This window comes from Heterocephalus glaber, unplaced genomic scaffold, assembly GCF_053883595.1.
Source record: "Heterocephalus glaber isolate CG9 unplaced genomic scaffold, H.glaber_assembly_v1.0 deba00000122, whole genome shotgun sequence".
NCBI classification, from domain to species: Eukaryota; Metazoa; Chordata; class Mammalia; order Rodentia; family Bathyergidae; genus Heterocephalus; species Heterocephalus glaber.
This window is the reverse complement of record NW_028258138.1, coordinates 9,478,585-9,506,001: the sequence shown is the minus strand read 5'-3', so window position 1 is coordinate 9,506,001 and position 27,417 is coordinate 9,478,585. Positions and strand designations below refer to the sequence as shown.

Sequence of the window (27,417 nt, the reverse complement as noted above, 5' to 3'; positions counted from 1 at the left end):
TAGAACCCTAACAACCATAAAGTTAACCTCAAATACTCTTAGGATTCTTAGTACTTGCAGATGTGTTTTGGTGCCCTTATGAATAACACCTCCTTGAGGGTACTTTAAGATCTCGATGCCTGTTCTAAACTGAGACTGCCACAGTAAGACAAGAAAGGACACTATTACGATTAGTTAATGGCTCAAGAAAGTTACACCACTTAGTTTTGAAGTTGATGAATTTTTAGTTTAGAATGATACCTAAAATGGTCCCTGATTTTTATGTATCAGCTGCAATAGTGTAGATTAGTCTTTGCTGTGGAACTAAAGTGTATTTTAACAGTTTTTTTTTCCTTTTATAATGTCTGTTGCGCCGTGTTTGTTTGACTGAAAGTTTCCTCATCGCTTGGTGAGACCCTCCTCTAATTCAATCTTTGTCTTTTGTCTTTGCTGCCTTGCAGGGTTGGTACAGTAGGCTTCACTAGACTTAGCTGCAACTCAGAATTTCTCCTCCAGCACCTGAGTAAATGCTGATGGTCTTGTGGAGAGTGGATTAAGAGTACGAGCTAAGTTCTCAATCCCAATTAAGAAGCGGAGGAAAATTTAACTGTCTCCTTCAAAGTTTATCACCACCATCAAGACAGCAAACCAAAGGACAAAGACTTTGAACTGCTGTGTTGCTCTGTGTAGTCCAGTTCACGTATGGTTTACAAACTTGACTGGGGTTACTATTAAGTAAGAAAAGTTGGACACTTCTGTCATTTGGACATTTATTCAGAAGTTACCAGAATGAGGGCTGTACTGGAGACAGCAGACATTGCCATAGTGGCCCTGTATTTTATCCTGGTCATGTGCATTGGTTTTTTTGCCATGTGGAAATCTAATAGAAGCACCGTGAGTGGATACTTCTTGGCGGGGCGCTCTATGACCTGGGTAGCAATTGGTGCCTCTCTGTTTGTGAGCAATATTGGGAGTGAGCACTTCATTGGGCTGGCAGGATCTGGAGCTGCAAGTGGATTTGCAGTGGGCGCATGGGAATTCAATGCCTTACTGCTTTTGCAACTTCTGGGATGGGTTTTTATCCCAATTTACATCCGATCAGGGGTGTACACCATGCCTGAATACTTGTCCAAGCGATTTGGTGGCCATAGGATTCAGGTCTATTTTGCAGCCTTGTCTCTGATTCTCTATATCTTCACCAAACTCTCAGTGGACCTGTATTCGGGTGCCCTCTTTATCCAGGAGTCTTTGGGTTGGAACCTTTATGTGTCTGTCATCCTGCTCATTGGCATGACTGCTTTACTGACTGTCACCGGAGGCCTTGTTGCAGTGATCTACACAGACACTCTGCAGGCTCTGCTCATGATTGTTGGAGCACTCACACTTATGATTATTAGCATGATGGAGATTGGCGGGTTTGAGGAAGTTAAGAGAAGGTACATGTTGGCCTCTCCCAATGTGTCTTCCATCTTGTTGACGTATAACCTTTCCAACACAAATTCTTGTAATGTCGGCCCTACGGAAGAAGCCCTAAAAATGTTGCGGGATCCAACAGATGAAGATGTTCCATGGCCTGGCTTCATTCTTGGGCAAACCCCAGCCTCGGTGTGGTACTGGTGTGCTGACCAAGTCATCGTGCAGAGGGTCCTAGCAGCCAAAAACATTGCTCATGCCAAAGGCTCTACTCTTATGGCTGGCTTCTTAAAGCTTCTGCCAATGTTTATCATAGTTGTTCCAGGAATGATTTCCAGGATACTGTTTGTTGATGATATAGCTTGCATCAACCCCGAGCACTGCATGAAAGTGTGTGGAAGCAGAGCTGGGTGCTCCAATATTGCTTACCCCCGCCTGGTGATGAAACTGGTTCCTGTGGGCCTTCGGGGATTGATGATGGCAGTGATGATTGCAGCTCTGATGAGTGACTTGGACTCTATCTTTAACAGTGCCAGTACCATATTCACCCTTGATGTGTACAAACTCATACGCAAAAGTGCAAGCTCCCGGGAACTAATGATTGTGGGGAGGATATTTGTGGCTTTTATGGTGGTGATCAGCATAGCATGGGTGCCAATCATCGTGGAGATGCAAGGAGGCCAGATGTACCTTTATATTCAGGAGGTAGCAGATTACCTGACACCCCCAGTGGCAGCCCTGTTCCTTCTGGCAATTTTCTGGAAGCGCTGCAATGAACAAGGGGCTTTCTATGGTGGAATGGCTGGCTTTGTCCTTGGAGCAGTCCGTTTGATACTAGCCTTCACCTACCGTGCCCCAGAGTGTGACCAACCTGATAATAGGCCGGGCTTCATCAAAGATGTCCATTATATGTACGTGGCCACAGCATTGTTTTGGGTCACAGGACTCATTACTGTAATTGTTAGCCTCCTCACACCACCTCCTACAAAGGAACAGATTCGTACCACCACCTTTTGGTCTAAGAAGAACGTGGTGGCCAAGGAGAGTTGCTCTCAGAAAGATGAACTATACAAAATGCAAGAGAAGAGCATTCTCCGATGCAGCGAGAACAGTGAGGCCATTAACCACGTCATTCCCAATGGGAAATCTGAAGATAGCATAAAGGGCTTGCAGCCTGAAGATGTTAATCTGTTGGTGACCTGCAGAGAAGAGGGCAACGCAGTGGCTTCCTTGGGTCATTCAGAGGCAGAAACACCGGTAGATGCTTATTCCAATGGGCAAGCAGCTCTCATGGGTGAGAAAGAAAGAAAGAAAGAAACAGAGAGTGGAAGCCGGTACTGGAAGTTCATAGACTGGTTTTGTGGCTTTAAAAGTAAGAGTCTCAGCAAGAGGAGTCTCAGAGATCTGATGGAAGAGGAGGCTGTTTGTTTACAAATGTTAGAAGAGACTCCAAAAGTTAAAGTAATACTAAATATTGGACTTTTTGGTGTGTGTTCACTTGGAATTTTCATGTTTGTTTATTTTTCCTTATGAACTTAAGGGTATGGTGAGACACTTAACTTAAAAAAATACATGTCTTTGGAAAAAATTATGTAACTGTTGCATCTCTCAGGCATTGTTTACGCTGTAGATTTTTAGCCAAATTTTACTTAGCAGAAAATCATCTATTTGCAAGACTTTATTTTCCCAGAGATGGATGAGAGTAAATCTTCAACTTAAATGAAGCAAAACAGACTCTGTTGTGCAAAAATGTGGTTTAAATTTTTCCATACCAAAGTAAGGAGAGACCAATTATTCTCATAGATCGTTTAGAGCAGAATATATGTTAAGGTATCATGAATAGTGTATTGTCCGCACTGCCAAGTCTTGCTGAAGTAGAAGATTTGCTCATTTCTAAGTTTTTTTCTGTCTCTCTAATTCGTACTACCATTAATGAAAAATGAAGTCTGAGACATTGTACAGTCAGTCATGTACTGAAAAATCGAATGTGCTTGTACTCATTTCAGGACAAGTTAGTTGCGAGGTCCATTTTGTTAGCATGAGTCTGTGGATTCTGATTGCCAAAAGAAAGCTAGAATATTTGCCTGTAGGTATTTTTGTACCACCTGTATGTGTAATGTTGGAGGGGAAATTTTTGTTCTAGTGTGTTGTCACCACCCCCTTCATTGAAGTTTAAGGGAACTGTACTCAAAATGACAAGGTATCTATAAAGTTACATGTCACAGTTTTATTAAATTGGGAGGTGGGAGTGAAATAAATGATCCCCACACTTGCTGACCAAATTAAGGATCTTATATAGTTTAGGAATAACTGGTTCCCAAGCAGTGTTTGATTAACCTGTGCTGAACAGATGAGTAATCCATATTCTGTCAGTTTCCAGGCTCTTTTTTTCCCCACTCATAATTTGGTAGCATTCTTTATTATGACTAAACATTCTTTATTATTGATTGACCTAGTGGCTAGCAGTCAAAATGAGATGAAGTGAGGATATTAATCTTCAAAGGTAGAGAAAAGTATCCCAGTGGATTTAGTTGGAAGATATATCCAAATATCTTACAGAAAAATTGACACTGCTTTTGTGTGGTGGGTTACCCCACTTGATTAAATCATGATATATTAAGGTTGGGTTTTTAGAGGAAAATTTTAGTTCTGGAATCATACGACATTCTTGATAACTTTGTTACTGATTTTTTTTCCCCAGAACAACTTGCCATCTGTACACCTGCCTCTACATCTTTGTTATATAATGTATTAGAGCATGAGGATGTTTCAGTGCAAACTGACCATCAGTAACAGAAAACTCAGAGTGCATGCCTGCCACTGGTAGATTTTCAGTATGGTCATTTTTGTATGATGGATAGCATGTTCATGAGGTGCCATGAACAAGAACTTTGGGGTTTAGTAGTGTGCTTGTGGAGGATATTACAGGACTTGTGTAATTATAAGACTCTTATCTTGACATGGCTTGGTACCCAGTTGCAACATCCGTGGATGGAATCTTTTTCACAGGCTGTTTCTCCTTACTGAGCACAGAGTACAAAAGATGTTAGAAGAAATATCTATAGATGATGTAATTCTGTGTCAGCACTGTACTATGTCCTCCATGAAAGATGAAGAAAACTAATTGTGTATCTACTTTCTTTAAACTGATACTTTTAAAATTGCATGATTTTTATTAAGCTTGTATTAGGGAAAATTACTTTTATAGATGCTTTTGTAGATTTTGATTCAAAACTCAGCCCCGATGACTTCAGATTTTTCTGTAGTGTATATATAAACTTGTTTGTTTATGATAGACTTAATTAGTCTGAAGTTGATTTTAGAAATTATCAGGTAGAGCATAATGTCTTCCCATCTTCAGGAGGCTTTGTCATGGACGGAGTAGGTAGATGAAAAAAAATTCACGTGTGAATAGCATGTATTTCTGAAGAGCTGTAGAGTGCCTTGTAGAATTTTTTCTCCCAATTTCATGAGGTTTATAACCTTGAAGGGTAGATATATAGGGACCATCTTTTTTTATGGAAGTTGAGGCTATAACCTCTCTAAGGTTATAAAATCTATTTGGGAAGAACAGAAACCGGGTCCCCACATCTGGACTCAGTGTTTGTCCATATGTGTCTGACAGTGCTTTGTGTTATTTTCCCAAAGGAAATACTCTTCTTTTAAGACAGCTTTTTGGTATTTGGGAAAAGTAATAGAATCTTGGGTTTTCAAAATTGGCATTAAGTAGTAGGAATTAACATTTGGTTTGACTAAATATATTGCTGTGTAACTCAGCAGTGAGAATTGACACATTGGCTGGGCACTCTTCCTTCTTTTTATGGCATAAGTGAATAGGAGCTATTTATATGGATTTTTCTCTATTTAATGTTGAGTCTTAATAGGTTGGATTATTAGTGTTCCCCTACCTTCTCTCTGCTGTTGACTTAGTAAGATACATAAAATATATCCATCTTGTGTCTTGATGTATATATAGCAGTAGGTCAAGTTTAGAGAACTAATGTCTGTAAATAAGTAATGACTATTAGTATTTCCAGTAGAATTGTTTATTCTTGTCAGTATAAACATCACTTTATTTAGACTGAAGTCCCTGAAGCTTGCCATTCCTATGACTTCCCACTAATAGATAATGTGCTTGAATAGGTATGTGAATTGCTGGTGGCAGCTTCATTTCAGGAGACTTACTTCAGTCCGTATTTCATTAGAATGATTGTTCCTGGAATGATATATGGACTGTCTTTAAGTTAGAAAAATGTTCAAACTTTATAGATGACATTGCTCTCTAGACATTAATGTGTGCATATTTTTATATTTGCTCAAGCTAAGTTTCAGAGTTTACCTAGAATGATAATTGACTAAGCTAGTGGCTAGCAGTCAAAATGAGGTGAGGTTGAGGATACTAATCTTCGAAGGTGGGGAAAAAATACCATCCCTTCACCTGTGAATGTTTCCCAGCTCCTAGATTTTTGTCTTTGACAGTCTTGCTTCCGGATCGGATGAGTAAGGCTTAAGTACAGTGGTAGGCAGCATGGTTCTTGGCTCTTTTGTGGGACTTCCTATTTCCTCTTCATCTCAGAAGACTAACCAGCTGAGCCAGCCTTTCTTCTTTAGCTATTCTTTCCTGGGAAGTTACTATTTTTGTCTTTAGAGAGCGTCAAACAATAGAAGTGGTGGTGTGTCTTTTGGCCCAAGTTTAATAGATCCCAGATCTTCAGGGCTTCCTTTTCACATGACTCAAATGATCCATTGTCCTTTTACATACAGTCTGGCTAGGATCCTGTTGCCTTGGCTCTTAGAGATTCCCCTCTCAAGAAATTAGCAGAGACCTATCACCCTGTGAAATTTCCCATTTTAAGAACTGGGTGGGAGGGTTCTTGCTCAGTTCTCTTACCTCGAGCAAAAGTCTAGAGTAGTTGTTACTCACTTCTCTTACCTAAAGTCTTGTCTAGAGTAGAATCTTGAGTCTTTGTTTCTACATAACCAATCCGTGGCTTTTTATTCTTTATACAAGGTGTACAGCTTTCCCCCCTCTTTGAAAATCATTTAGTGTAGCTCATGGGTTATTCTCATTTTTTTTCACCAAGTAAATCACCTGTTTGGTGGTGAACCTGTGGTACATGTATTGCAGCAGACTGTTTGTATCATTGAAAGCTCTAAAGGTTTGCCATTACTGACTTAAGATTAGGTCCTTCAGTGTTCTCATTTGGCAGTATTAGGTTTACTTGATTCCGTTATGCTTTACTCCCCCTGTCTCTATCTGAGGCATGATGACAAGAAAGGTATTTAGCAGTGACACCTCACCATTCCCTGGGTTTGAGTTGAGAGAAGATATGTACAAGACCACTCTTGTTAAATGATGTAATCGCAGAGCCTTGCCAGGATAAAATTTTCCTAGGAAATTAGAAAAACTATTAAGATGCTGGTTAATACCTAGGTGATAGAGATGAGAATAAGTTGGTAAAGGACAAATGTTAGCTTAAAATTTGGAGATGTAAAAGCATATTCATTTAATTCTAGAACCCTAAGCATCTTGGCAGTCAGCTAGTTTAACAAATCCCCACTGGCTTGGACCACTGCTGATGGCTCAGAGCTGCCTGGCAGCCCCACATTATAGCCCCATATGGCCCCATCCAGCCCTGTCCAGCCTTGTCCAGTTGTGAACATGTTGAACCACTCCCCATGTAAATGAGGGTACCCGGAGTAAGATCCAACTGGATAACTCTTATTTAAGCTTACGTATTATGAAGTACAAATGTGTTAACATAGTAATGGTTAAAATGGCTAATGTAGGATACTGATAATTTAGTATGAAAAATACTTTTGGGCTTCAATATCCATAAGATTGCTTATAAGCCAGGTGCTAAGGTGCTTAAAGTATTTTATTGTTTATATTAGCCCCAGTAGACTTTATAAATGACACACATTGCTGTATATGTGTACATCCTTCTAACATTCAGACACTGGTCTTTTTGTCTCCTCTCACATTGCTTTGTTAGTTCTTTACCTGTTCTTTCAACACCTACCAAATTCTTATTTCCTTCTCCTTTTTTGGTTGGCTTACTTCACTTTCAGGCATATTGTCTTGGTATTTAAAACTGCTCCTTTGCCCCAAAATTAAGGACTTAGATCAAAATAATGATTCATTGAATAGTTATATTTAAGTTTACTAAATTTCTGTTGACTAAAAATGTTAATTCTTGAGAATAATTTTCTCAGATTTGTGTTGGTTAATAATAAACACTAATAATCAGTATTTTATTTTCAAAACATCATTTACAAAAATTAGGGAGAAAGTGAGAGTGAAAATTTGTGAGTCCTTTTGAAATGACAATAGATCAGAATGCAGAGAGGCAGTAGTTTATTTTGATGCCCAGAAAGTCTTGTTCTCTCAGCAAATAAAGATAAAAAATTGAAACTTGTCAGTTGGGAGATGGAGAAAGCCTTCTGTACTGGTAGGTTTGAGGCTGGATTGTGTAAAGCATAATCCTTATAGATTACTGGATTTGTTGGTTTAACTTGGGTACAGACCCTTCTTACTAAGATCGTGTCTGTCCTCTGTTGGAATACTGTAGCTGCTCAACTACTTAGATTCCTAGTAGAGAATGGGTAAGGTTCTAAGTCCTACACCATTATTTATTCACTCAGTTGTGTGAGTGTTTTCCTTTAAACTTCTCCCCTGCCAGTCCTGGGACTAACCCAGTGAGCACCTTTAAAAAAATGTTGTTATTTTTACTTGTCTCAACTCCTTTAAGAAGGTTGGGGTGTGTCCTCCATTTATCGGATAACCAACAGTGTAACCATTAGCAGAAAAAAGGTCTTTTTACTCAGAAAACTGTATCATGCACTTTACTTTTCAAGGGAGTGTCATAAATCATCTGTGGCTGTTGACTCAATCCGGTGACCTTACTGTGTTAACAACACTTGAACTTGGTTACCAGCAACAGCGTATTTGAAGAGAGAGCACTCATTCTCTTTGTGAAGGAGCAGTGGTTTTGTTGTCCTCAGAAAGGGAGAGAAGCACTTTGCTGTTGCCTGTGATAGGTAACAACCCCCCTCCCCCCATCAGGATGGATTCAGTGCACACTACCAGTAAGGGAAATTCTCACAACGGCCCAAGTTGAGAATAGATATTTACAACCTGATGTTACCTTGAATTCACTCTGTTCCCTAGTGCTGCTGGATGAAGGAGTTGTTTACTTACTGTTTTTAGACAGAGTAGGTAAATTTTCAGTTTATCAATATAGCCTAGACCAGTGTTGGCGAACTTATGGCATATGTGCTGCAGTGGGCTGTTTGTATCATCGAAAGCTCTACAAGGTTCACCATCATGGGCCTAGACTTACAAGTAGAATAAATGTTCATTAGTAACTCACTTTTTTCTCATGATAATTGAAAATCGAAGTAAGACTTGTTAATGAAATACCAAATTGGCAAAGGCCAATAGATAATGGTATTTCATTCTATAACCCGCTTTTGAAATTTGAGTGTTTGGATTAGTGCCTTCTGGCTGCCACTATTAGCTAATAGCTGTGTACCTTTACTTTTTTTTTTAGTACAAAATTCTTTGTTGATCTTACATTTTGGTATAACTAATGGAGAGCATTTAAAGTGAACTCCACATATTTACGTATTTTACGTGCAGCCTTTAGAGTCAAGAAAAAAAGTAACTTGACAGTTGTGTTGCAGCCTAATGCTATTTATGTTTATTTGCTTTTATATTCATAATTGAAATGTTAGTCACATATATCTATTTTATCATTTTACCTTGTAGGTTTATAAGTATGTCTGAGAACACATGTGATAACAGTTCAGATTCCTCCTAGAGAAAAAATTAATAGTCTATAGAAAGCACAAAGTCACATTGAAGTATGTGTGTCTCTACACATAGAAAGCACAAAACTGATAGTATTCTTAGTAACCGACAAGTGCCAGTCATAAACTCCCCAAGTATTTGTCTCAGTTATTATGAGGACCGCAGTATTGACAGCTCTGGAAAATGAGGTATCTCAGTTACAGGTGGCACCTAAGTGATAAGGGATTCAAGGTAGTAATATAAGTTTGTTCTGCTTTCGTGGAGAGAGAATACAGGTTTCAAGAATACTGTGATTGTATTTGGGGGTTACTAGCAAAGATAGAGTCTGGGCTAATTTCCATAATCTGAAAATAAAGAAATAAGGACAGACTTTTAGGGTTTTGGTGAGAACTCATAAAACCTTCTGCTCTAAGCTATAGAGCCATTGGAGTTTATTTTTTTAATCTTGCCTTGTGAAAATAATACCTATCATCAACAATACTCTAAAAAAACATGAAGATGTTCACATTTTTGTAGGGTAAATAACATTTAATTTTTGTGTAAGTTTTATGGGAGAGATGAAGTAATCTTTTATTTTCTTCATATGCTTGAATGCTTCATTTTTTTTATTTTGGTTTTTTGTTTGTTTCATTTCAGTAGAGCATTCGATCCAAGTGTTCTGAGCATCAAACTAATCCTGAGACAAATTTGCCAAAAGAATTACTTTGCTTTGCACAATGGTACTAAGAGTGAAGGATTCTTTCTTTACCTGTCCCATCATCCTGAAGATCAGATTAGAGGAAATCTATGAATGTGCTTGCAAAAGATGAAAATGCATTTTTTTCCACCCAGCAGCTCCCTTACTCTGTTTCTCACTTCATTTACCTTCAAATGGTCCATGCTTACCAAGAATGAATAAGTAGCTCTATCTTGAATTTTGTCCGGATGTCAGATATCAGCTCTTAGGAGAGAAGTGACCACTTTGTTCCTACTCTTCTGTATTTTGTATTTTTATCTTCTTAGGGATAGGCTTGTTCAACTCTTAATATGTCTAGAATGAGGATTATAGCTGGTGCAGACTAATGTGAAATGTTTTAGATGAGTTAACCTGAACACTTTGAGGGAGATTTCCTCTTTCCAGCACAAAGTTGGGTAGGTGTTTACCCACAAAATTATTTTAGAATGTTAAACCTTAGGCTTGGGAGGCTGAGGGGGGAAGAGTCCCAGAAATGCAGGAAACTGGAGAAGTTTGAGCAGCATCCTTGGCTTAGCAGTATGTGAAAATGCAAAGCAATTACAATGTGTTAGTCCTAGATATTATGTATTCTGTACCTTTAAGTTTAAAATAGTTTATTGGGCCGGGGATTTAGCTCAGTGGTTCCGGCGCCTGCCACACAAGTGCAAGGTCCCGAGTTCGATCTCTGGTACAAAAAAAAAAAAAAGAAGTTTATAAGAACTTTATGAAAGAACGCATTCCGAAAATTCCTTTGGCAGAAATATCTTGGATTTGTAATTCCATGGAAAACTGCTTTAATTAGCCTAGGTGAAAAGTACTCCTAGCAGTGTAAATATGTATAGTTAGAATTTTCTAATTTCACTGTGAGATCTCAGACTTTGAGTGGCAAACAGATCAACAAGTCTTTTGCTCATGGACTTTTCTGTGGGGTTGTTAAAATGCAAAAGCTTTATTTTTTTTAATAATGACATACTACATTAGTGTCAGATAATGGTTTGGAATCTGTAACCCTGCTTTCCCCAGCCATTATTGCTTCAGTTTATAGATTGCCAGCAGAGTTCAGCAATAGATCAGGGATTTACCATTCATTCTTTGCCTGGATGTCCCATGTTCTGTGTCCAGACTTGTGTTGGCAATCACAGTATGAACTGTGTTAGGCTTCTCAGTGCTTTTTTTTCTTTTTTAATAAGATGGATATCAAAAATAGTTGCTGTGCAAAAGTTAGTAGTCTTCTTCAAGAAGAAAACCAATTCCTTTTCTAATAATATCCTGTGAAATTGCTTCATTCATTCCATTGTTTTTAAGCCAAATGTCAGCAGAGTACTGCTGCTTTTATCTAGTAATTTTGATATGTTAAGTATTCATGCATTTTAAAAAATGTCTACGTTGCAAAATATTTTTCCCAGTGTTCTGTCTATTATGCTTTGTTCAGATTTTTTATAAAAGTCCAGTCAGTACACTGGGAGTTGTATTGTGTTTATGTATCATTTTAGTCTTTTAGAATTTGTAGACCAAATGTGATTATAATGAAGCTGATGAATATTAATTTTGTTAATGAATTTTTTAAATTGTAAACTGATTTCCAATTTACCCTCCATTGTTCACAGCTTTTTGTTTTAAAGTTTGACTAACTGAGTCCATTTCATTGTGCAATGTTTTAGTTGCCAGCAGAATTTGGTATAAACCAGGTTATTTCCATATTGAAAGGAAAACAATTAAAATTGTAGATTTAAAATTTTTAACCATTCATAATAATTCTGATTTCTACTGTATACAATCTGATTTTTAAAATTGTAGACATGTATGATCCTTGATTTAATGTAATTTAAAAGTGTTATTGTTTAAAAAAATTGAAAAAAAGCAGCAAATCTGCTAAAAAGCTGTCAGTTTTCCTTACTGACTCTGTAAAATACACTGTTCTTTGTGTACTGTGTGTTATTTTGCCAGCTGCTGCATTAGCCTTCAGAAGTATTTGGAAACTTAAAGTGAACTACATTTCTTGCAAGTACATTCCTTTCTGTGGTATTTTGTCTTGTAACTGAAGTATAGTAATTATTTTATGGAAATGTTAGCACTTCTGTACCAACTTTGAATAAAAAGAAAAATTAACATTTTTGTGAATGAGTATTTTCAGCATGAACACATCTGTCCCCTGAAATTTACAGTGCTCTATGTCTCAGAGTTGAGTTTGTACCTCAGTTTCTTACTCTGTTTATTCATTACATTCAGACTGCAGTTTTGACAAGAATACAACATATGTGCTGAATTTGTTTTTGGTACTGGGGATCGAACTCTGGACCTTGCGCTTGCGAGGCAGGCAGCGGAACCACTGAGCTAAATCCCCGGCCCAGAATACAACATATGTGATGGCACATCCTTAAAAACTTCCCGTTAGGGGACATGTGAGTTGTTGTCCTGTTACTGTTGACATTTACTTTGATACTTGGTAAAGTCGTGTCTGTCAGGTTTCTTCACTGTCAGGTTGATTTTCCCTTTGGTAAGTAATTTGTGAGGAGATAAGATCAGAGGCTTGTAAGCAACGTATTCTGCATTACACTCTGAACCTCCCGGTTTTAGCATCCACTGATAATTCTTGCCAAATTTACTACTGTGAACAAATGGCTATTTACTAACTTAATTTTGGCTATATTGAACTTGATTTTTGGCCTTTTCCTGCCCAGTATGAACAACTGGATTATTCAGTGGGTTATAATCCATCACCCCCCCACCCCCACCACCACGTTTCCAAGTTTTGCTAATGGCAGGATCCCTTTCAACACAGTTTTTGTGTTCTGTGATGTTTCCATCAGTGTTTTGAGTACTACTTATTTTCCAGCACAATAATCTTCCAGGCTTGCCCCAGTGGGGTCAGGCATAGGGAATGGGTCTGTGTGTGTATGCTCACTGCCACAGGGATGTCATGACTTTGCCTTTTGGTATACAGATACCCATCTACTGATGATTCTAATTCTAAACCAGTACGAGAGGTTTCTTTTTGGCTTCCCTCATTCTTTTCACATTTCCCTTATCCAACTGAGACATCTGATATTAACAAGCTTTCTTCAATCCTGTAGCTCCTTAGCATTAAGAAAATAATTCTTTTGGCATATCTAAAAATGTTTGGCTGGTTATAGAATTCTAGGTGGGAAAGCACTTCAGAGTACAAGGACTAGAATATAAAAAAATAATGGAAATGGAGAAGGGTAAGACTAGTTTCCTAGTCCTTGTGTTCTGAAATTTTAATTATATGTCTTGCAAATTCTTCTCTTCTACTGGCCCTTAGCTCTCAATATGGCACCTTGGTTCTGGTATAATGGTTCTTTTTTTTTGAAATCACTTTTGTTTAGTTCTTGGGCCACCTGGATTGCTATACTTTGTTTCATTGATCTTTTAATTTTTGTCTTTTTTCCCATTCTAGAGGTTTTTCTAAACTTAGTCTTCCAATCTCTGTTGAAAAGTAATTTTAAACTAATTTCTATTATGTTTTTAATTTTAAGAGCTCTTTTGTTCACTGAATCATTCTTACAACCTTTTGTTCTCTCAGTTGCTGTATCTTCTCATCTCTGAAGAGTTTTTTTTCTTCTAGATTATTTACTTCATAACAGTTCTTTTTTTTTTTTTTTTCTTGTTTTGGTCTTTCTCAAATGTATGCTGATCCTGATTGTCTGCTTATACTTAATAAGGTGAACTAAAAATGCCCCAAATGTGTGTGGAGAGCTTCTCTGCTCCAACATTTGGCCTTCATGGCCTGGTTATAGGACAAATCTTACTGTTATCTTAGGTCAGATTCCCCAAAGAAAGCTTTTAATGGAAATGTAAAAGTTTCATGGTGACATTTTGAGAGCCAAGTGGGTAAAGCGCATAGAGGTCTCAGCATTCATTCTGCTTTTTTAAAAAAATCCTTTTTAATGTGGCATCCCCACTTTGCACTGTGCCTGTGGTCTCCAGTTCAGAGACCTTCCTCCTGTAGTGTCTACTTGAGAGATACGCATCTAGGGATCTAGGTGTCCCTTCAGCTTTCCACCAGCTCTGTACCTTATTAGTCTCATACTTACCCCTATTTTCAGACGTGCCCAGAGTTGTTATTTCCCAGATATTTATGGAATTCTGCAGTATACATATGTTTAATTCTTGGACTTTGCCCCTATGTTGCCTTTTTCACCTACTTTATTCCAGAATTTTATTGCAGTTGTCCCTTCTTTCTACCATTCTTACAATACTGTACCTTGAAAAAAAAAGATCCCACACAATCTCTATGTAGATTAGAACACTAGAATGTGTACAAGTTTTATCTGTAAAACTGAAAAACATCTCTGATCAGTAGTTCCAATAGGTTTTCTGAGGGGAGCAGAATTAGGTACTTGAGTAGAATTTTCCAATTTGCCTGAAAATCCGGGTATCCACTCTTGAATTAGTCTTTGAAGATTGAAATTCCAGATCTTCTTGCCCTCCTCTGAAGGCATATGTTGACTATTGAAAGCAAGACTGGAGTTTTGTAAGAAAGGATTTGGGTTTTTTTTGGTACTGGGGATCGAACTTGGGTCCTTGCGCTTGCGCAGCAGGAGGCGAAACCACTGAGCTAAATCCTCGGTGCAAGATTGGAGTTTTAAAATTCAGCTTCTAAGTGCAAAACTGTGAAGACTGTTCACATTTCAGATGGTTCTTACAAGCTATGCAGGTGATTCTTTTGTGCAATAAATGAATCTCCTCCCCATTATCAAGATTAATCCAAGGTACTGCACTGCTGAGCTACATTTCCTAGCCCTTTTTATTTCCTGACAAGGTCTCACTACATCTGCTAATAGCCCAGGCTGACCTTGAACTTGGATCCTCCTGCTTCAGCTCCCAAATAGCTGGGATTTCAGGCATGTACCACCATGCCTGGTACATTCATGGATTTTTATTTTGAAAATTTTTAACACAGTTCATTAAACAACACAAATACAGTGTAGTACTTATTATTGGTAGTGGCTAAGTTCTATAAATTTACCTTGAACATTGAGTTAGCAAATTACTGAATCATTGCCTCTTGGACAAATACAGGGTCACAGGTTCCTGTGAGCTCATTTTTGTCACTGATTAATAATCCATAACCTTGTTTTATGTATATTTAGGTTTAAAGACATCATGTTTAATATAGTATAGTTATTTTGTTTGTTTGTTTTTTGGTACTGGGGATCGAACTCGGGTCCTTGCGCTTGCGCAGCAGGCAGCGAAACCACTGAGCCAAATCCCCCACCCTATAGTTATTTTGTTGACCTTGAGATTAAGGTCAGCAGCACTACAACTTGTGCCTGAATGAAGCTTATCTAATATATGTTCACCCTAAGGCACATCACATCCCTGTGTTTAGGATCACAAGATAGCCATTCAGCACAACAGCTAGCAACCATTTTAAACAGCAAATTAAACAAACACACGAATGGAAAAACCATGGAACGAAATAGGCCACACACATACAAAAAGACTCTCTGATATGACTTGTTTTTCTCAGGTCTTTGGAGAACCAACACAAAATTTATTAAGTAAACAAACTAGTAAATATAGATTTCCCAGATAATGAGAATCAGCTGCATTTATGAAGCAGGCACATATATAAACACTATCCACAATAAAAACATCATTAGCAACAACCCTGGTCCCAAGTATGCTCATTCCATTCTCAAAAAGTTGTGACTTTAAGAGGTTTTCTTGTTGACTCCATATCTCTTTACTCCTAGCTTATGCCTCTGAACTGTTATCTTTGCCTGACTATTTGAAATAAAGGTACTCATACTGAGGCTTAATGTTCTCCTTTCTTGGGATATTGTCTTAGATTATTTTCTGTTGGTATAAGAAAATAAGTGAGACAGCAGTAGTTATAAAGAGTAGAGGTTTGATTGGCTTATGATTCCAGAGGCTGGAAAGTTCAAGAGCATTGCACTAGCATCTTTCTCCCATTTGGGGAAGGCCTTGTTGCTAATAACATGGTGGGACATATCCCATAGCAAGACAGGGCAAAAGAACAGAGGAAGCTTGGTTTTCTAACAAAGCCACTGCTGTGATAGTCCATTAATCCATGCCCTCATGACCTATCCACCTCCCAGAGGTCCCACCCAAATGCCATTGGCGAATTTGGGGATTAAGTTTCCAGTACATGAAATCTGAGTGACACATTCAGACCACAGCAGGTATGTAACACAGAACATGGAATTTCAGACCACCTTGGTCTTTTGTTTTTTCCCTAGACAACTTAGAGGTAGTTGAGGTCCCTTTTCACATGCAGTCTCCAAGTTGGATTCAGTGCTGCAGGATTATGTCAATCTGTAATAAGAGGAACTTGAGCAACAAAATGAGGACTGCCATTTCCTTGGGTTCTCCTTCCATGTTTGATTTGAAATCTCATTGGTCCCAGCTGATGTCAGATGCCCTGTAGAGTACTATTGTCCTCACGTAGGGTTTGCTGCTTGAAGTTTTTGTAGCTTCTCAGTTTGGGTTTTGTTACTGTGACATTCTCTATACACTAGGAGTTGAGAGACAATCCACTGAGGTTTTTTTTACTTCATCCCAAGAAATTTTAGATGTTTGGGGGTACATTACGTACCTTTGATTCTGTTTGCCTTTAACCTTGTTTGTTCCTAGTTCCTTTACAATGTATCAGTTTTTGACTGATAGGCTATGTCTTGGCTTTATTGTGTGCTTGCCTTTTTCTTTTTTGCTTAAATTCTTTTATTGGTACATTTTACGTATACAGTACATTTACATTTATCATTGGGTCCTTGTACCTGTACATGATGTATCTTGGTTCTTTTTTCCCCATTCCCTGTGCTCCCTTCACCCCCTCCACCCTTCCCTATTTACATGGACTTTGTTTCCAGTTTTTTCTTTTCTCATAATTTTTCCTTTCCCTTCTTTCCTTTCCCCTTCCCTTCCCTCTTTCCCTACCTCTTTGGACCTTTTCTTCCTGTTTCAAATTATCAATTATTCGTTTTAATCCTTATTTACACTTTCAGTTTCTCACACTAGAGAAACTATTTGGTATTTACACGTGTGTCCTATTTATTTCACTTAGGAGTATGGCTTCAATATGCATCCATTTAGCTATAAATGTCTCTAGTTTCTCGTTCTTTATGGCTGAATAGTACTCCATTTTATTAAAAAACCACATCTTCTTTCTCCAGTTTCCAGTTGATGGGCACTTGGGCTGTTTCCAAGCTTTAGGTATTACCAACTGCCGCTATAAACACAGGTGCACATATATCGCTGTGGTATGATTCATTTAATTCTTTTGGGAAGATACCCAGCAGGGGAATAGCTGGGTCAAATGGGACCTCTAGTCCTAGTTCTTTGAGGTATCTCCATACTGATTTCCGCAGTGGTTGTAGCAGTCTGCACTCCCACCAACAATGGAAAAGGGTTCCTTTCTCCCCACAACCCCACCAGCATTTGTTATTGGTTGATTTCTTGATAGCAGCCATTCTTTCTGGGATGAAGTGGAATCTCAGTGTTGTTTACATCTGCATCTCTGAAATGACCAGTGATGTTGAACATATTTTCATATGTTTGTTTGCTTCCTTTACTTCTTTGTCTGAGAAATGTCTGTTCATTTCAGATGCCCTTTTGTGAATTGGGTCTGATTTTTTTCAGTTCTTTATATATTCTAGATAGTAGTCCTTTTTCTGAGGTACAGCTGCTAAATTTTTTTTCCCACATTGTAGGTTGTCTCTCAGCTCTGTTGGTGGTTTCTCTTGCAGTACAAAAGCTTTGTAATAAGATGAGATCCCAGTTGTTGATTCTTTGTGCTAGTTCCTGTGCTACTGAGATTTTGTTCATAAAGTCTTTTCCTATGCCATTGTCTTCAAGAGTTCTACCTAACTTATGTTCCAGCAAGTTTAGTGTTTCTCTCTTAATATTTAGATCTTTAATCCACTTTGGTCTTAGTTTAGTGCATGGTGAAAGATAGGAGTCTAGTTTTAATCTTTGGCAGGTTGAAATCCAATTTTTCCAACACCATTTATTAAATAAGCTATTTCCAATGAGGGTGATTGGCTCCTTTGTCAAAGATGAGGTGGCTGAGTATGTCTGGAGTTGTTTCTGCATCTTCTAATCTATTCTACAGATCCTCAGGTCTGTTTCTTTGCCAGTACCATGCTGTTTTTATCACAGTATCTTTGTAGTAGAGTTTCAAGTTGGGGATTGTGATACCCCCTGCCATGTCTCTGTTGCCTAGAATTGCTTTTGCTATTCTAGGTCTCTTCTAGTTCCAAACGAATTTTTGGATTGTTTTCTCTAGTTCTGTGAAGTATATTGTTGGAATTTCAATCATCATTGCATTAAATCTATATAGTAGTTTTGGAAGTATGGCCATTTTCACTATATTGGTTCTTCCTACCCAGGAGCAAGGGATGTCTTTCCATTTCCTTATATCCTCTTCTATCTCTTTTTTCAGAGTGCTGTAGTTTTCAGTGTAGAGGTCTTTTGTTTCCTTTGTTAGATTGATTCCTAGATATTTCATTTTTTTGGATGCTATTGTAAAAGGAATTGTTTCCCTAATTTCTCTCTGTGAGTCTGTTATTTGCATATAAGAAGGCTATTGTGTTTTGAGTGTTGACCTTGTGTTCAGCTACTTACTGAATCTGTCAATTAAGTCTAGAAGTCTTTTGGCCAAGTTTTTTGGGTCTTCTATGTAAAGTATCATATTGTCAGCAAGTAATAACAGTTTAATTTCTTCCTTTCCTATCTTTATTCCTTTTATTTCTTTCTCTTTTCTAATTGCTATGGGTAATGTTTCCAGGACTATATTGAATAGGAGTGGTGATAGTGGACATCCTTGTCTTGTTCCTGATTTTAGTATGAACGTTTTCAGTTTTTGACCATTTACTATGATGTTGGCTGTTGGTTTTTCGTAGATAGCCTTAATCAGGTTGAGATACAGACCTTCTATTCCAATTTTCTGTAGGGTTTTCTTTTTTTTTTATCATGAGTGGGTGTTGGATTTTGTCGAATGCTTTTTTCTGCATCTATTGAGATGATCATATGTTTTTTTGTCCTTGGCTCTGTTAATACAGTCTATTACATTTATTGATTTATGTATGTTGAACCATCCTTGCATCCCTGGGATAAATCCGACTTGGTCAGGGTGTATGACCTTCTTGATAACCCTCTGTATTCAGTTTGCCAGTATCTTGTTGAGGATTTTTGCATCTGTGTTCATTAGGGAGATTGGCCTGTAGCTCTCTTTTTGGGTTGGGTCTTTCCCTGGTTTTGGAATCAACGTAACACTTGCTTCTGGGAATGAATTTGGAAGTTTTGCTTCCCTTTCAATTTCCTTGATGAGTTTAAAGAGTAATGGCGATAGTTCTTTTTGAAATGTCTTGTAGAATTCAGCAGTGAAGCCATCAGGACCTGGGCTTTTCCTTGTTGGTAAATATTTTATTACATTTTCAATTTCACTCATTGTTATTGGGTTGTTTAGAATCTCTATATCTTCTTTATTTAACTTTGGAAGTTTGTATGTATCTAGGACTCTGTCCATTTCTTCTGTGTTTTCCATTTTATTAGAGTACAGGTTCTCGAAGTAGGTATTGATGATGCTCTGGATTCCTGCTTGGTCTGTTGTGACTTCACCTTTTTCATCCTTAATTGCATGGATTCGAGCCTTTTCTTTCCTTTTTTTGATAAGGTTGGCTAAAGGTTTATCAATTTTATTTATTCTTTCAAAAAACCATCTCTCTGATTCATTGACTTTTTGATATCATTCTCTTAGTCTCCATTGCATTGATTTCTGCTCTGATCTTTATAATTTCCTCTCTTGTACGAGCTTTGGGTTTGTTATGCTCTTTTTCTAGGAGCTTGAGTTTCTGCATTAGGTTGTTTATTTGAGTTCTCTCTGTTTTCCCAGTATGGGCATTCACTGCTATGAGTTTCCCATGTAGAACTGCTTTCATTGTGTCCCATAGATTCCTGTGTGTTGTACTGGCATTATCATTTACTTGTAGAAACTGGTTAATTTCTTCTTTAATTTCCTCTGTGACCCATTGGTTCTTCAGGAGAGTGTTATTCAATTTCTATGTGTTGGTGGGGGTTTTGCAGTTTCTTATGTTATTGATCTCCAATTTTATTGCACTATGGTCTGATAGAATACAGGAGGTACCTTCAGTTCTTTTACATTTACTTAGACATGTCCTATGAGCTAGCATATGGTCTATTTTGGAGAATGATCCATGTGTAGCCAAAAAGAATGTGTATTCTGATTTTGTGGGGTGGAATACTCTGTAAACATCTATTAAGTCCATTTGTTCAATAGCTTGGTTCAATTCTAGAATTTCATCATTAATTTTTTGTCTAGATGATCTATTTGTGATAGTGGGGTATTGAGGTCCCCCAGTGCAATTGTATTAGTGCTTATTTGGTTTTTCATGTCCATTAATATTTGTTTTGTTTAGTTGGGGGCATTCATATTTGGTGCATATATATTTATGATTGTCATCTCTTCCTCTTGGATTGTTCCCTTCACAAGCATGTAGCGACCATCTTAGTCTCTCTCAATTAGTTTTGGTTTGAAATCTACTTTGTCTGCAAATAAGATGGCTACCCCTGCTTTTTTCTGGGTTCCTGTCATATGGAGAACTGTTTTCCATACTTTTACTTTCAGTCTATGAATTTCTTTTTGAGTTAGGTGTGTTTCTTGTATACAGCATATTGTTAAATTTTGCTTCTCAATCCATTCTGCCTATTTCTTTTGATTGGTGAATTGAGGCCTTTAACATTGATGGTTATAATTGATACTGACTCATCCTTGTCATGAGGTTTTACTGTTGTTGACTCTTTTATTTCTTATTTTTCCCCCTTTCCCTTTAGTTCCTTACCTTGCCTGGTGGCTTCCCTCTGTTGGGCCTCATGGAGTTGTCACCTTCATTGTCTTTTTCTAGGATATTGTTTAGAATTGTTTGGAGTGCCGGTTTTGTGTTTATGAAATTTCTCAGGTGTTCATTGTCATGGAAGTATCTAATTTCCCCATCGATTTTGAAAGATAATTTTGCAGGATACAACAGTCTAGGTTGGAAGTTATTTTCTTTTAGGGCTTGAAATACTTCACTCCAGGCTCTCTTTGACTTGAGGGTTTGTGTTGAGAAGTCTGCTGTGATTCTGATGGGCTTTCTTTTGTAGGTGATTTGTTTCTTTTCTCTAACTGCTTGTAGGATTTTGTTCTTCTCTTGGGTTTCTGGGATCTTGACTATTATATGTCTACGTGTAGATTTATTTTGATCGTGGCTAGTTGGAGTTCTAAATGCCTCACTTATCTGTAAGTCCAGTTTTCAGCCTCTGTTTGGGAAGTTTTCTACTATTCTGTGAACAGTTTTTTTATGTCAATTGTACTTTCTCCTGTTTTTTTTATGGATTCCTGTGTCTTATGTTATTCTTCTTTCCATCATCTAGCAGCTGCTGGATTGATTTCTCATGGTCCCTTACTATTTTTAAGAAATCTCTGTTTTCATGGTCATTAACAGCAATCCTGTCATCTATATCTGATAGTCTATCTTCACATTCCCCTAATCTGCTGTGCAAACTTTCAATGGAGTCTTTAATCTCCTGGATATCTGTTTGAATCTGTTTAATGGGTTCCATTTCTTTCTTATGTTGGGTGATCATGGTTTCCATTTCTTATGCTGGGCATTCATGGCTTCCAGCATGTTTCTGAGCTCATCTCTTTTTTTTATCTGTTTCTGTTCTAGAGCCTCTAATCATGTCTTTCACTCTGTTCCCCATCTCTGTAGTTATCTAGGAGATTATTTCTGCTTTGAATTGTTCTAGAGCCTCATACATCTGTTTTGTTACTTCCTGTGCTATCTGTTCAGGGAGTCCAGATGATTGATTATTAGACTTTTCCACCTCCTTTCCCCCAGAATTTGCCTTTTGTGGCATGGAAGTCTGACTTTGTGCCTTCCTTAAATGTCTTCTCATTTTTGTTTTTGGTATTGTCCTTGGTTTAATTCCTGGGTTGATACTTCAAAGTTGCTTATTGTAAGTATCTTTGTTGTTTGCAATTACAGCCCTTATGGACTGATTGCTTCTCAGAGGTGTCTTCCAGATATATCTGGCCTTTAATTTTTAATTCTCCAGTGGCTCTGAGAAGCCTATAATCTCATTTTCATTATACCAGGAAGGACAACTGATTAGATCAGTTACAACACCTTAACCCAATCGATACAATCAGCACCATCATTACATCAAGTACCTCTTAGAAAATGACAATTTGTGGTAGTTATCGCTTTTAACTGTGTGAATTAAATCAAAATCGAGGACCAACCCAACATGTTTATAGTGAATAAACTCTTCAATATAGCAACTTTACCCTTAGGGATGGGGAGTTAGAAGGAGTTGGGGAGGAAGGGATAGGTAGGTAGGATAGGGGAAGGTTAGCAGTGGGGCCAGAGGACACAGGCAGGAGAAGAAAAGAAAAATAAAGAACTATGAATTAGGGCCAGAACAGGAACACAAAGGGAGATGAAGAACAATGTGGGACAGCAAGAGAGAGAGAGAGAGAGAGAGAGAGAGAGAGAAAAGAGAAAAGAAAGAAAAAACAAAAATAAAGATTTGAAAAGAGCAGGAGAAAATTAAAAATAAGAGCAAAAAAATTAATAATTTTGAAAATGACAAAAAATAAAAATGAAGGGCCTCTTTCAGGGTGTATCTCTGCTGTCACAATAGACAGTGTGGGCAGCAGTGTGCAGATATGTCAATGAGTCTCAGTAAGCCAGTCGCAGACCCGTGAAATTCAGGCAGATTTCTGGCTGCAGGTCTCAAGTTGAGCTCCCTGTCCTCCTGCAGGGTTGAACTCTGCAAGGCTTTACTGCAGGTTTCAGCTGCCCTTCCCCTGAAGATAGTCCAGGTTCCGATGGGAAGTGATGATCCCTCCAACTTACCAAGTATAGTGGTCTGGTGTGCCTTTATTGCAGAGATTCTCTTCACTTTTCCAGTGGGCTTCAGTTCTCATCAGGGAGCCTGAGAGAGGCCCTCTCTCTGTTGTTTACTTCTGCAGCTCAGGACAATGGCCTTTATCCCCCCCTGTGCCTCTGTAGTGTGGAACCCGGTTGCAGCACACCCAGGAGGCCAGAGGCAGGAGGGGGGGGGGTTGCTAAGCTGATTGCCAGTGGGTGTGTTGAGGGGAGTCCTCAAGGTCTCCCTGGTAGCAGGTGGGCATTGCTAGCTGGATGGGGCGGGGCTCCAGATGGTCAGGGACCTCTCAGCCTGAGCTAAGCTGGTGGGTGTGTGGAAAGGTCCTCACAGTCTCCTTGCCTTTTTTTTTTAAATGGTGCTATTTTCCTCTCCTCTTTACAATAAAGATCTTATTTTTTACACTTCATGACTCCTTTAATTCTTCCTTTCTAGTTGAATTAAATACAGCTAGCTGGTTTCATTTCCATGCTTTGATTTGTGGACTTATCAGACATTTACGAATACATGCTATGTGTCAGGTTCTTTCCATCTCCATTGTCTTGTAAAGATGACTAAGATGCAACCTGAAGAAGCTCAGTTTAGTGGGAGGGACAGACTCCTAAATAATTACAGTTGCAAGATGTGTGTAGAACAAGAAAGCTACCTGTGGGATTACAGAGGAAAGGCATACTTCTAGGAAGTAGCTGAATCTTGCTAGGTGCTTTTATTTCTGTAATTCCTTCGTACTTTGACCCCCTTTTCTTTTCAGAGTACAATAGTCTGTTAAGTGCTTTCCTCCCACAACTTGAATTTAGTTTGGTGGCCTGGTTGATAGATGCACGTTTGGTCTGTTTTCCAGAAAGATATGCAAATCTGACTCTCTTCCTAAAGCCCATGTTTCTAATTTTGTCAATACATACATATATGTATATATTTTTTCAATACATAATATTGTTAAACGCTTCTCTTAACTCAGTCATCTGAGATTTTTGCTAAACCTTGGAGAGGCATTTAAAAGATACACAGGAACTAAATAGAATTTCCTTATAAAACTTTTGTCTGTACTATCAAAATCAGTGGTTGAGTCTTACCTCCTGTTGGAATTCTTGTCACTCTAGTGCTATCGCCCTCTGCTTTGTAAAGGGGCTGAAATATAAGGCAAAGGTAGGGAACTGGATTGTGCATGAAGGAGAGCAACAAGCAGGGCAGGTAGCTCAGTAATTTCTACCTGATTCCCGCTCTTTCTGACCATTTCTTAAGCTTAGACATTTCATTTACTTGCTACCATAGTAAACAGGCCTCCTGCCAATCATGCCTTTTCCACCTTCTTTTATTCATCTGTAAGTGCTTCTGGAAGGGGGAAGGGGAGGATAGAAATGGAACTGGTAAGATTGTGTGCTTTGGAATAGCAAGTATGGGGCTCTTAGTTTTGGCATTGTTTCCCAGCTGATGGAGTGTTTACTACAAGTAGTCACCTATTGGAATCACCTTTCTCCAAGTCTCATCCAGTGAGAACTCCATTATTACTGCGAGAAAGAATGAGCTTTTGCAGTCTTTAAGTTTAGAGAAGAGCATTGCTTAAAAATCCTTTATGAAGTGCAGTGTAGCCAGGACCATTCGTCTTTAGAGTGATGAGAAGCTAACAAATTCCTACTACAGGATAGTTCTCACCTTTGTATGGACATAGGGAGCTTTAAAAAATGTTTGTGCCTAGGGTTTTTGAATCCCCAGGCCATTCAAATTGAAATATCTGAGGGTGAGATGTTACACTCTCAGATGATGCAAAGATATTTCAAAACACATTTGTTTTTAAAGCTCCCAGTTGATTCCAAAGTGTGCTGAGGAAACCCACGGTGACTGTAGCCATGTGCTTTGACTTATCCACATCATGAAATTAATCATTGATTCTATCATGCCTGTACCACCAGTGGTTCAAGCAAATTATCCCATCATAAATGTCTTAATGAATGTCTTAAATGACATTTGAATAATATTCTTTGACTTCAGACTCCAGAAACAAGATGCTTGTGGAATAAAATTGCATTACAGTTGAACCACACAGATACAATGTTAATCTTGGATCATAAGTACCTGACAACCAGTAAATTTCATGCTAGGTTGGATCTCATGTAATGCAACCAATCCAATCTCACGATTTCTGGCTTTTGATGCCAGCTCTGGTATTGATAGCTCAGTGTGGGCTAGCTGCTAGGATCCCTTGTATGGTTGAGTCTAGTTTATGACTTACAGGTATTCTTCTCACTTTGTAGCTGAAGTTACTTTACTGGTTCTTCTACTGCCTTTTGCATTTGCAAATTCCTTCAATTGTTACCTCTCAGGAAAAAGGAAAACAAAACATGACTCTCTGGTTTATTTTTGCCCCTCACTCAGTTCTGTGTTCTTTTTATTTTCATTTTCATCACATGCCCCAAAGGAGACTTTCATGTGGGATTCTCTAGGTCTCCAGGGTCTTCTTGGCTTCATGGCTGTAAAGGGGCAAGCTCTTCTTACTTTCCTCATCAGCCACTGTGGTGTCAAGTCCTGACTTGGCACACATCTCTTGTGCCTGCTCCACATCCAGAGCCAGTGAGCTTTGAGATCTTTACTTCTGGATTCCAGTTTTCCTGATTTCCCAAAAGACGGTTGGTACTCGGGATTGAAACCAGGAGTGTTCTCCCATTGAGCTACATCCCTATTCCTGTTTCATGTTTTCTTTTGAGACAGTCTATTGCTAACTTGCACAGGCTGCCTCAATGCTCATCCCTCAGACTACTGAAGGACTGGGATTACAAGGTGTGCCACCTGGGGCTGGCTCTTTGAGTAGCCTCAGAAAGCCATCCATCTATACAACTGTATCATATGTTGAAATGCTATGTGGAAGCCAGGCATGGCAGCACGCGCCTGTGATCTCAACACTCTGGGAGCCCAAGGAGGAGGATTTCAAGTTTGAGTCCAACATGAACAACCTTCAACTTGGCAAGGCCTTGTCCCTCAGATTTAAAAAAGGGCTAGGAGATGTAACTAAATTTCCAGTACTACCCCCCCCCCCAAAAAAAAAGGAATCCAGCGTGGGTATGAACTTAAGTGAGTGAGATCTAAGTATTCAAGGTCTAGGTGTTTTGCGCAGAATTCACAAATTATGACGCATCTTTAAAAAGAAAAGAAACTAAATTTCCCCCAAAGAAGTTAAGTTCTAGAATAACCATTATGGAAGAAAATACGGAGGTTCCCCAAGGGAAGGAAATCAGTGTATCAGAGAAATAGCTTTGCTCCTATGTTTACTGAAGCACTATTCACAATAGCTAAGATAGGGTGTTAGTCTAGGTGCCCATCAGTGGATGTGTAGAGAAAATAAGGTACATATACACAGTGGAATGATATTTATTTTATTCATAAAGATAATGAAGACAATAGGGATGAACCTGGACAACAGTGTATTTAGTGAAATAAGCCAGGCACAAAAAGAAATATATAGTACATGTTCTCACATGTGGAAACTAAGTTCAACTCATAGAGCTAGAGAGTAGAATTGATTACCAGAGGCTAGGAATGATAGGAATAGAAGAATAGAGATGTTGGTAATAGGATACAAAAATACTGTTAGGAAAAATAAGGTCTAATGTATAAGTACAGTAGGATGACTAGTTAATAGTAATTTATTCTACATTTCAAACTAGAATAGATTTTGAGAATGTTTCTGACGTGATACATGCACGGAGATGACAGATAATACTAATTACCCCATGTGATTATTACACATTGTGTACATGTATTGAAATACATTGTGTCTCAAAATGTACAATTACAATGTGTCAGGTTTTTAAAAGTTTACTTCTAAGACACCTTTTTATTGCTTACTGTAAAAGAAATCAGATAATAAAGTTAAGAAAGTGAAGATTCCTCTCATTACCTAGGGAAGACTAATAATGTTTTGTATCTATATTTTCCTCTTGTATGTGTATACGCTACTCTTTTAAAAAAATGTGGATGCACTCTACCTACTTTTTTTAAATTAAAATGTTATTATGCTAGTATGTAAGGATCAATATCCTGTTTTTTTGTTTTCTTTTGGTACCGGGGATTGAACTCCGGTCCTTCCACTTGCAAGGCAACGGGTGGAACCACTGAGCTAAATCCCCAGCCCATTATCCTGTTTTTTCATGGCTACACAGAAGCATTTTCTTTGTTCACTAGTGAAAGTAATTTATTAAGCTAGTCTTTCATTATTGGACAATTAGATTTCTGTTTATTCACTATCTCCGTAACTTCGTGGAATATTTTTATAGCTAAAACCTTGAATATGGGTATGCTAGTTCGCTTAAATCCTTTGAAGTGACTGTGAGATTGAGAGCATAAACATTTAAAACTGCTGTATATTGCCAAATCATCCTTCAGAAAGTTTATGTTTTTACCAGCATTATCGATGAGTGTTTGAAGAAACTGAAATCTTAAGCATAATACTGTCATGGATAGGAAAATGGACCAAATAACAGTGCCCACATGGATTTGCCCCAATTATAAATTCTGTCAGAGTCTTCCTCTGGCCTCCTGTCCTACTTTTAGTTCAGACCTGCTCTGA

General features: G+C 38.2%; 2 protein-coding genes across 3 annotated transcripts in view; both read left to right on the top strand.

Annotated features, from left to right (window-relative positions):
* The window catches only part of Slc5a3 (solute carrier family 5 member 3), a 33,160-nt gene extending 21,131 nt beyond the window's left edge, over positions 1-12,029 (top strand). For both annotated transcript variants that reach the window (XM_013071311.3, XM_004842331.4), the window contains exon 2: positions 441-12,029. In XM_013071311.3, coding sequence (XP_012926765.1) covers positions 769-2,925 — 2,157 coding nt within the window. In that variant the 5' untranslated portion in view covers positions 441-768 and the 3' untranslated portion in view covers positions 2,926-12,029. The remainder of the gene's footprint in view (positions 1-440) is intronic.
* The window catches only part of Mrps6 (mitochondrial ribosomal protein S6), a 72,467-nt gene that overhangs the window by 20,735 nt on the left and 24,315 nt on the right, over positions 1-27,417 (top strand). The gene's annotated exons all lie outside the window — the stretch shown is intronic.